This window comes from Dipodomys ordii, unplaced genomic scaffold (assembly GCF_000151885.1).
Source record: "Dipodomys ordii isolate 6190 unplaced genomic scaffold, Dord_2.0 Scaffold154, whole genome shotgun sequence".
Classification (NCBI taxonomy): Eukaryota; Metazoa; Chordata; class Mammalia; order Rodentia; family Heteromyidae; genus Dipodomys; species Dipodomys ordii.
This window is the reverse complement of record NW_012267370.1, coordinates 1,471,157-1,482,318: the sequence shown is the minus strand read 5'-3', so window position 1 is coordinate 1,482,318 and position 11,162 is coordinate 1,471,157. Positions and strand designations below refer to the sequence as shown.

At 43.9% G+C, this 11,162-nt stretch overlaps 1 protein-coding gene across 1 annotated transcript in view; it reads left to right on the top strand.

Annotated features, from left to right (window-relative positions):
• Akap4 (A kinase (PRKA) anchor protein 4) overlaps positions 1–9,552 on the top strand; it is a 14,089-nt gene extending 4,537 nt beyond the window's left edge. Inside the window, exons 3-6 of the mRNA XM_013032403.1 lie at positions 2,538–2,588; positions 3,605–3,706; positions 6,789–8,876; positions 9,397–9,552. Of these exons, the coding sequence (XP_012887857.1) occupies positions 2,538–2,588; positions 3,605–3,706; positions 6,789–8,876; positions 9,397–9,552 (2,397 nt within the window). The remainder of the gene's footprint in view (positions 1–2,537; positions 2,589–3,604; positions 3,707–6,788; positions 8,877–9,396) is intronic.
• The last annotated feature ends 1,610 nt before the right edge of the window (positions 9,553–11,162 follow it).

The window sequence follows — 11,162 nt, the reverse complement described above, 5'->3', positions numbered from 1 at the left end:
CTAAGGGAAGTAGAGGTCTGAGGGAACTGAAGGGGGGGGGGGGGTGGGAGGGGGCAGGGGTGGGAGGGACTTGAGGAAAGGGAAGGTCCTGAGGGAAGGGAGCCTGAAGAAGGGAGGAGCCTAAGGAAAGTAGAGGTCTGAGGGAAGGGCCTAAGGAATAGAGGAGCCTGAGGGAAGGGAGGGTCCTGATGAGAGTTGCCTAAGGTAAGAGGGGCCTGGGGAGAGGGAGGGGCCTGAGCGAAGGGGGCCTGGGGGAAAGGGCTCCTGAGGGAAGGGGCATGAGGGGAGGGAGGATCCTAATACAAGGAGGGGCCTGAAGAGAAGGAGGGGCCGAGGGAGGCAAGGGGCTTAAGGTAAGTAGGGGCCTGAGGAGAAGGGAGGGTTCTGAGGGAAGGGAGGGGTCTGAGGGAGGCAAGAGCTAGAGGGATGGAGGGTCCTGAAGAAAAGGAACTCAAGGGGAGGGAAGGGGCCTAAGGTAAGAAGGGGCCTGAGGAGAGGGAGGGGCCTGAAGGGAGGCAGCAGTTTGAGATAAGGAAGAGCTTAGAAGGTTGGGGCCTGAGGAAAGACAGGCACCAGAGGGAAGGGAAGGGCTTGAGAAAGGATTTGTCTCAGGGAAGAAGGGTCCTGAGTGAAGGAAGCAGCTTGAGATAAGGAGGGGGGGGGCTAAGGAAAATGGAGGAGGGGTCTAGGGTAGGTAGGGGCCTGAAGGAAAGAAGGAACTTGAGGGGAGTGGGGGTTAAGAGAAGGGAAGGAGAAACGAGAAAGGGGGGCCTTGAGGAGAAAGGAGAGTCTGAAGGGAGGTCCTATGGTGGAAGGGATGGGAGGGGCTTAAGGATGAGGGAAGGAAGTGCTTAAGGGGAACCAAGGGACTTGAGGGAAAAGGAAGGGCTGAGTAAAGGGAGGGGCTTGAGAAAGGAGGGGTCTGAGGGAAGGGAGGGGCCTGAAGGGGAGGTAGCAGTTTGATATAAGAGGCCAGAGGAGAAGGCAGGACTTGAGGGGAGGAAGGGGACAGAGGGGAAAGTGCTGAAGAGTGGGAGAGAGGCCTGAAAAGGGGGGCTTGAGGAGAAAGGAAGGGGAGGTCTAAGTGAAGGCTGGAGCCTTGAGGGGAGGGGGGGGCGGCCTGAGAAGAGGGAAAGGCCTGAGAAGGAGTGGCCTGCAAGGTGGGCCTGGGGAGAAAGGAAGGGGTCTGAGGGGAAAGAGGGGCCTAACGGGAGGGAGGGGAGGGAGTGAGAGAAGGGAAGGGACCTGAGGGGTAAAGAGGGCCTGATGGAATGGAGAGTCCTGAGAAAAAGGAGAGGTTTTAGGGGAGAGGGAGCTGAGCCAAGTGGAGGTTGCCTAGTAATTGGCTTAAACAGTATGTCATAATGCCTAGCTACCAGTAAGTTATACTAGGACCCCTGAGGATGGCAAAGTACTTCACATGCTTCATACTTCTAGTTCCCAAAGTTCATGATTTACTTAGTGCTTCACAATTTTAGCATGTTAAAGAACCATCCATACTACTAATTCATGGATGTTTTTTCAATGTTTTTTAAAATTGATTTACATCTTAAAAATAGCCATCACCCTTAGCAATATTATCCATAATACCAGTCTTGATAGTCTAGGAAAATGTACCTATTAAGCACAGATATTAATGTAGTACCAAAAAAAAAGATTTTTTGGTAGTACTGGGATTAGAACTTAGGGCTTCACATTTATTAGGCAGGCACTCTACCACTTGAGCCACACCCCTACGGCCAGAAATCCTCTCTATTTTCATATTACATATTATTTGGGTACTGGTGGCTACTCAGGAACCTGACATCTGAGGATCATGGTTTGAAGCTAATCCAGGCAGAAAAACCTCTTATCTCCAGTATACTACTCAGAAAAAGCCAGAAGTGGCATTGTGGCTCAAGTGGTAGAGTGCTAGCCTTGATAAAAGAATCTCAGGGATAGCGCCCAGGTCCTGAGTTCAAGCCCCAAGACTGGCACAAGAAAAATAAAAGTCCTGGGGGCTGGAAGGTGGCTCAGTGGTAGAGCGCTTGCCTTGCATGCCTGAGGCCCTGGGTTCAATTCCACAGCACCACATAAGCAAAAAGAAAAAAGCCGGAAGTGGTGCTGTGGCTCAAGTGGTAGAGCGCTAGCCTTGAGTTGAAGAGCTGAGGGACAGCGCCCAGGCCCAGAGTTTAGGCCCCACAACCAGACCAAAAAAAAGAAAGAAAAGTACTACGTATCATTGTTTCTCAGTAAGTCAAGCTCTAATACAAGCTGGGTTTATGTTTCTTAGGCAAGGCACTTCACTTCTCTGGGTTCACAACATGTGGATATTGTGTTTTGGACCTTTCTACATCAAGTTGGTGTTCACATTTAGGAAATGCTAGGATTCTGTTTGTCTATTAATACTCCCAATATTAATGTTCATTAAGTACTTGCATTTGTCACATTTTGCAAAAAGAATTCCAAGAGGTAAGCAGCATTATCACCTCCAAAAAGGAGAAATTATGGACTTTCTCTAGAGTTTAATATAAATTGATCCTCCTAATTTGATGCAGATATGCTTCGTGGATGTGTCCACCTTGAATGTGGAAGATAAAGACTCCAAGGTGGGTATTTTCTGCTCAATATTGAAGGGGAGTGGGAAACGTCTGAGGAAGTATGAGGAAAGGGGAAAGTTGTATCAGAGGACAGAAGGATGGTGGAAACTCAGGAAGAAGGCCACTATTTTTTATGAGTTTAGAGTCCCTGGTTCTGAATTTATTGAGATGTTTGTGTTGTGTGTGTGTGTGTGTGTGTGTTTGAATTCAGGGCCTGGGCAATGTCCCTTGGCTTTTTCACTCAGGGCTGGTGCACTACTACTGGAGCCACAACTCTACGTCTGGCTTTTTGGTGGTTAATTGGAGATAAAAGTCTCATGTACTTTCCTGCCTGGGCTGCCCTGGAACCGTAATCCTCAGATCTCAGCCACCTGAGTAGCTAGGATTATAGGCATGAGCCAACAGTACCCAGACTTTTGTCACTCTTGATACCCTTAGTTGGTAAGGGTTTTTGTAAAGGCATGGAAGATAGCATGTGAGAAAAAACTTTTAAAAATACAACCTAGCCAAGAATGGTTGACTAAGGGAATATGGGTCTTGGGGGAGTAATGATTTTGTTTTGTAGAAGGAATTTCTCATTTTTCAAAGACTAGCTAGCATTTAGAAGCCTACCACTTGTGCAGAAAAAATGGTAATAGGCATGACATTCATGATCTAAAGTCTCAAAGTGCAACTAAGAATCTCACCCTTAAAATGGGCATCACACCTGTAATCCTAGCTACTTAGGAGGCTGAGATCTGAAGATAGAGGTTCAAAGTCAGCCCAAGCAGTAAAGTCCATGAGACACACTTATCTCCAATTCATCACCAAAAAATAAATAAAGCCAGAAGCAGAGCTGTGGCTAGAGCACTAGCCTGAGCTGGAAAAGGTCAGGGACAATGCCCAGGATCAGAAAACAAAAAACAAAAACCTCACCTTTAACATAAGTGCTTAGAATGTCAAAGTGCTTGTCTTGCTAGTGCAAGGACCCTCCTTCGATCCCCAGTACAATCAAAGAGTAACAAATTAACTCTTTAATTTCATAGGGTGCTGCTGGTTCCAGGTCAGAAGGTGACTTAAATTTAGAAAACCTGGAGGAAAAAGAAATTATTGTGATCAAGGATACTGACAAACAAGATCGATCTAAGGTAGATTTAGCCTCTGCAATTCTACAACTCCTAATTCCTAGGATCCAATATTGAGTCTGAGAACTCTGGTTCAGAGATAGTAAGAAAACTACTGTTCAATAGACCATCCATTTGTATAGTATGACATTCTAGACAACGTAGGACTAAGTTCAACATTCAGGTACCTAAATGTATACAGTAAGTTCAACGCCTAGGTACTTAAAATATGGCATGTATCAATCTTAGGGTCTCAGACTGCCCTCTCCTCATCTCTAGGTACTTACTCCAAACATAATCTTGCCACTCTTTATCCTAACAAGGATGTAATCTTATAAAAGAGTTGTGTGTCCTACATTGCCCAAAATCCAGAAAAGGAAGAGGAACATAGAGCACAGTGGACCCATAACAATGAAAAAATGTAATACCTAGTTTCCAGAGAACCCATAACAATGAAAAATTTAAGGATCTAGTTCCCATCCTCTTGTCCAAGGGATCACTCAGGCTGTAAAGCAGCTTTGAGTTAGAAGCAAACAGATTTGCCTGCCACGGACACGCCAAATACATTAGTTTCTGTATAAGTTTCAAATTGTCTTTTAGCCTTTTGGTTTAAGGATGGCACTAGTACACACAAGAAAGAAGACTTACATTCCCATAAGCCTAGAGTGGCTGGCATTGGCACATATTCAGCTTCAGTGCAAAGGAGTCAATTTTTTCCTGTTCTCTGTCTAAATGTCCATATGCTATAACTGAAACATTTCTGGTCCCAAACACCTTTAAAGTGAGGATAGTAGCCCTCCCCAAGGAAGAAAACAAGTTATACAACATTAATTCAAAAAGAGTTTGGTTCAGGGCTGGGAAGGTGGCTCAGTGGTAGAGTGCTTGCCTTGCATGCATGAGTCCCTGGGTTCGATTCCTCAGCACCACATAAGCAAAAAGAAAAAAGCCAGAAGTGGCACTGTGGCTCAAGTGGTAGAGCACTAGCCTTGAGCTGAAGAGCTGAGGGACAGCACCCAGGCCCAGACTTCAGGCCCCACAACCGGACCCCCCCAAAAAAAAGTTTGGTTCAGATCTCCATTTTAGGGTCTTTATAAAAGCATATGTTATATTTGGTGTTTATTTTTTTATCAGCCCACTTCAGATCACCTTAATTGTAATTTAAGCTCATATACAAAATGTTGGTCTCTTTATGACCTCATGTTTCCAAAATCTAAGTGTAAAGAGGAGATGAAGTAATAGAATGGTAGAGAGGGCAGCAGTACTTGGTATCTATCCAGACACTAATATACAGTCACAAAGCACAGAAATAAATGTAATATAAATGTACATAAAGTTAAAACACATAATACATTTACACTATTTAAAAATGATCTAGTGCCATGACGCCGGTGGCTCACACTTAATAATCCCACCCACTCAAAAGGCTGGAATCTGAGGATCATGGTTGGAAACCAGCCTGAGCAGGAAAGCCTGTGAGATTTTATCACACATGAGACTCTTATCTCCAATTAACCACCAAGAAGCCAGAAGTAGAGCTGTGGCTCAAGTGGTAAAGTGCTAGCTTTGAGCCAAAAAAGCTCAGGAACTATACTCAGGCCCTGAGTTCAAGTCCTCAATGAAAAATAGTGATCCAAGTGTAGTGGCACAAGAAGGTCATGAGTGAGAGGCCAGCCTGGGCTGCCTAGCCAGTTTCAGGCCAGCCTGGGCTACATAGTGGGACTTTTCTTAATTAAAAAAACACACAAAAATGCTTGACTACATGTGACATTTACAAACACACATATGCACGGACAAAATAAATCTAAATACAATGACCATTCATACACAAAGACAGAGTGACATGCTCACATATGACACACATAAATACTCAGTCATATTCATGCACACAATGCATAAATCTACACACATATTAACACATATAAGCCTTAATGAAAACACGGTAACCATACAAATTCAGGTATATATCAGCAAGTTCGTATGGTCATACACAATAATGCTGAAATGCATATACACAAGCTTACCTAAAGTGATAGACTCACTAACACACCTGCATACTTGTTTGATAGATTGATGCACATTGACACAAAATAACAATCATTTATTCACATACACATTTAAAGGCCCTGGAACATTCAACAGTGACATACAAATCATTAACCCCTGACATAATCTGTAGCATAAACTGACACACAATTTAATGATACACATATTCATTATACAATCACCAATTTCCATATACCCATAACACATTCATGAAGACATTGTCATGATGGATAATCCACACTTCCTTATTTACATACTCAGACACATACATAATCAAATTTTGACGTTCACAGACATGTACAAAAGTACACATTAACATAAACATGTTAGCCTATACAGTAGACATGAACAAAGTATAATGATATCACCACATTATTCCACCTGATTAGACATGGTCAAACATATGCACATGCATACACAGAATGGCACTCTTTCACACACCAGCAATACAGATGGACTCATTTACAAATCTATTATGTTCACACACAAATTGCTATATTGATATGCACATGTACACACAACTGACACTTTTTTATATAGGAACTTGGGCTTGAACTTAAGGCCTGGGCACTATCCTTTAGCTCTACAATTTAGCCACACCTCCATTTGTAGTTTTTTGGTAGTTCAATGGAGGTTATGAGTCTTACAGACTTTGCTGCCTGTGCTGGCTTTAAACCTCAAGTTTTAGATCTCAGCTTCCTGAGTAGTCAAGATTATAGTCATGAGCTACCAGCACGTAGCTAATTTAGCGCATTTTTGCCACATAGTGACAAACACATACATGAACTCAACCCACTGATAACACTTGTATACAGTTAAGTAAACAACCATATATACTCCTTTTTTTGTTGGTAGTAGGGCTTGAACTCAGGGCCTGGGTGCTGAGTTCATTTTGAGCCATTTTGAGTCATAGCTCCACTTCCAACAACTGTACATTCATGTATAAAATTGGATGTTATATCCCACACAAATTCCCTAAAGTCAAATCTGTCTTTTAAATAAAATAAGGGAAAGAAGGAACCTACCCAAACCCTTATGTATAGGTATTCTTCTCATTTTTTAGACGGAGGGTTCAGTATGCCTATTCAAACAAGCTCCCTCTGATCCACTCTGTGTCCTGAATTGGCTTCTCAATGATCTCCAGAAGTATGCCTTGGGTTTTCAACATGCTCTAAGTCCCTCAGCCTCTAGCTGTAAACATAAAATAGGAGACACAGAAGGAGAATATTCTCATATAAACCCTGAGAACTGCTACAGTGTATATGCTGATCAACTGAATATGGATTATATAGGCAATGGACCTCAAAACCTACGTCTAGAAATGACAGCAGCCAAAAACACGAATAATAACCAAAGTCCCTCTAATCCTGCAAATAAATCTCCTAGCAGCCAGAGGACAGGTAATGCCTCTGAAGGGGAATGCTCTATGGATGACCTTTCCTTTTATGTCAACCGGTTGTCTTCTCTGGTGATCCAGATGGCCCGTAAAGAAATCAAGGACAAATTAGAAGGTGGGAATAAATGCCTTCATCATTCAGTATTTCCACCCCCTGGAGATAAAGGGAAAATCAGTCCTAGAAGTGCTGTTAGCAAGATTGCTTCTGAAATGGCCCACGAGGCTGTAGAATTGACATCCGCAGAAATGCGTGGACCTGGAGAGGAGGGACGGGATTGTGGCCGTAAAACCTTTCTGTACAGCGAATTATCCAACAAGAATAAAGGTGGAGAAAAGCAGATGTGCCCGAGAGATAGTAAAGAATTTGCAGATTCCATCAGTAAAGGGCTTATGGTTTATGCAAATCAAGTGGCATCAGACATGATGGTCTCTGTTATGAAAACTCTGAAGGTACACAGCTGTGGAAAACCAATTCCAGCTTGTGTAGTCCTAAAGAGGGTATTGTTAAAGCACACCAAGGACATTGTGTCTGATCTGATTGATTCTTGCATGAAGAACCTGCATAACATAACTGGTGTCCTCATGACTGATTCAGACTTTGTTTCTGCTGTCAAGAGGAATCTTTTCAATCATGGCAAACAGAATGCTGCTGATATCATGGAAGCAATGCTGAAGCGTCTCGTCAGCGCCCTGCTTGGTGAGAAAAAAGAGACAAAATCTCAGAGTCTGGCATATGCAACTTTAAAAGCTGGGACAAATGATCCAAAGTGCAAGAATCAGAGCCTTGAATTCTCAGCTATGAAAGCTGAGATGAAAGGGAAAGATAAATGTAGAACAAAACCAGACCCATGCAAGTCGTTGACCAGTGCTGAGAGAGTCAGCGAACATATCCTCAAGGAAAGCCTGAATATGTGGAATCAGAAACAAGGATGCCCCATCAAGATGCCTCCCAAAATATGCCCTAGTAAAGAAGACAAAAGAGAGAAGATCAGCCCTTCCACGGACTCACTGGCTAAAGACCTGATTGTATCTGCCCTTATGCTGATTCAGTACCATCTGACCCATCAGGCTAAGGGAAAAGATCCATGTGAGGAAGATTGCCCTAGCTCCTCATACATGGCCCAGAGTGCCCAGTATGAAAAGTGTGGAGGTAACCAAAGTGCAAAAGCACTCTCAATGAAACATCTTGAAACTCGTGGCAATTGTGGACCATCTACATCTGCAAAAGAGAATCAACAGTTAGATTCGCAGAAGATGGACATGTCAAACATCGTTCTGTCACTGATTCAGAAACTTCTTAACGAGAACACCTTTAACTGTGATGAACTATGTGAAGGTGAGAGTAAGCGTTGTGAACCCAAACCAAGCAAAGCTTGTACCTCCAAGAAACCAGAGAAAGAGGAATGCCCGGACAATCTCGATATAGATTTCGCCAGTGGGATGAAACAAATGAACCGCCAATTTATAGATCAACTGGTAGAATCAGTGATGAAACTTTGCCTGATCATGGCTAAGTATAGCAACAATGGGGCTCTCGCTGAGCTAGAAGAACAAGCCTGTAGTTCCAGATGTCAAGAAGGTGGGGTGTCACAGAACTGTCAAAATGCTTGTGGGCCAGAAGTCATCGTCAATAATCAGTGTTCAACAAGCAACTTGCAGAAACAACTCCAAGCTGTACTGCAATGGATTGCAGCTTCCCAGTTTAATGTGCCCATGCTCTACTTCATGGGAGATGAAGATGGACAACTGGAGAAGGTAAGCAATGGATCAAGGCACAAGAAAGAACAAAAGAATAGAATGAGAGGGGTAGGAGGGGTAGGAAGGTCAGCGCAGCACACACACACACACACACACACACACACACACACACACACATCCCACAGCTGCCTTCTGCATTAGATGGACTCCATAAAAATCACTTTGCCACATTATTTTCAGTCCAGGATCCAAATCCTCCCTACCATCAATCTCATGCTTTATTAAGGGGAGCAGAATAACAGTAACCCCTAAACCTTGACATGGCAATCAGCACAGACTAAAGGACATAACACCTGGTAAACACAAGAATTAATGATACATGTCACTAGAGAAGGCTCAAGGGAAAAGAACAGGGATGCCATCCATTCTTGGATCTGTGACACACTTTAATCCTTTAGAATCATGGGTGGCTATGGGGGAACTGAGACAAGGGTAACTAGAAAGGGGGGCAGGCAAGGCATAGGTTCTTCTTCCAAAAAGCTTGATGACTCAAGCTATAACTCTGCTCTCTCCACAGCTGCCTGAAGTTTCAGCCAAAGCTGCAGAGAAAGGTTATAGTGTAGGAGATCTTCTTCAAGAGGTCATGAAATTTGCTAAGGAACGCCAACTAGATGAAGCCGTGGGCAACATGGCTAGAAAACAACTCCTAGATTGGCTGCTGGCCAACCTGTAAGCTGAGAACTCCAACTCCTCTCCATCTTACTCCTCCCCACCCCACACCCTTAGCAGCATTTCACCCCAGCTGGAGCCACTGCTACCATCAAGCAAACTGCAATTGTATTGCCCAATACATCTGAGCAGTTGCACTGCTCGAATATCGGGTGCCCTGCTGGGCAAGATAGTGAATAAAAAAAGAAAAAAAAATTCCGTCATCTCTTTCTCTGTCTCTCTGTCTCTCCATCTCTCTCTCTCTCTCTCTCTCTCTCTCTCTCTCTCTCTCTCTCTCTCTCACACACACACACACACACACACACACACACACGGCTTCTCTGTCACATGGGGCTTGAACTCTATGCCTGAGCTCTGTCCTTGAACACTTTTTGCTCAAGGCTAGTGCTCTACCATTTGAGCCACAGCACCACTTGCAACTTTTTCTGAGTAGTTTATTGGAGATACGAGTCTCATGGACTTTCCTGCCTGTGTTGGCTTTGAACCATGATCCTTCTGTCAGCTTCCTGAGTAGCTGGGATTACAGATGAGCCACCAGCAGCCAGCCTGTCATTTTCTTGAACAAACATCTATCTGAGGCAAGAGAGGGATATAACTTCACTTTCCATGCCTGGTGATGTTGGACTATTTTTTGTCAGTCCTGGGGCTTGTACTCAAGGCCTGGGCACTGTCCTTGAGCTTTTACTCAAGGCTAGCACTCTACCACTTAAGCCATGGTGCCACTTCTGGATTTTTCTGTTTGTGTGATACTGAGGAATCAAATCCAGGGCTTCATGCATGCTAGGCAAGCACTCTACCCCTGAGCCACATTCCCAACCCAATGTTGGACTTAAATTAAGGGCTCAAGACAGAGGTTATAACACAGGTACAGGGGCCAGGAAGGTGGCTCAGTGGTAGAGTGCTTGCATTGTATGAATGAGGCCCTGGGTTCAATTCCTCAGCACCACATAAGCAGATAAAGCCAGAAGTGGTGCTGTGGCTCAAGTGATAGAGCGCTAGCCTTGATCTGAAGAGCTGAGGGACAGCACCCAGGCCCAGAGTTCAGGCCCCACAACTCTCAAAAAACAACAACACAGGTACAAGTCCCTAAGTAATCAGGTTTGTAGAAGTAATCTCAATTCTTAATTTAAGGTTTTTGCCATCTGTGGCAGAAGGACACACTCAACCTGATAATTCTCTTTCCAACTACATGAATATCAAGACTTAGTATGGATTACAGACTCACACCTATAATACTAGCTATGCAGAAAGGATGCTGAGATCTGAGGATCACAGTTTGAAGCCAGCCTGAGCAGGAAAGTCCATGAAACTCCTTTCTCCAATTAAACATCAAAAAAGCCAGAAGTGGAGCTGTGAATCAAGTAGGGATAGGGACCAAAAATGCAACAAAGATCAGGGACAGTGGATAGGCCCTGAGTTCAAGCCCCAGGACTAGCACAAAAAGAAACAAAAATGGGGTTGGAAGTGTGGCTCAGTTGGCAGAGCACTAGCCAGTGAGTGAAAGCATCAGGTACCAAGTCTGAGACAAGAATGTATGGATGACCTATCTTACACTACAAACAAGTTGAAGTGTATTACCCATAGACATTTCCTGCCTTAACATGTCACACACAC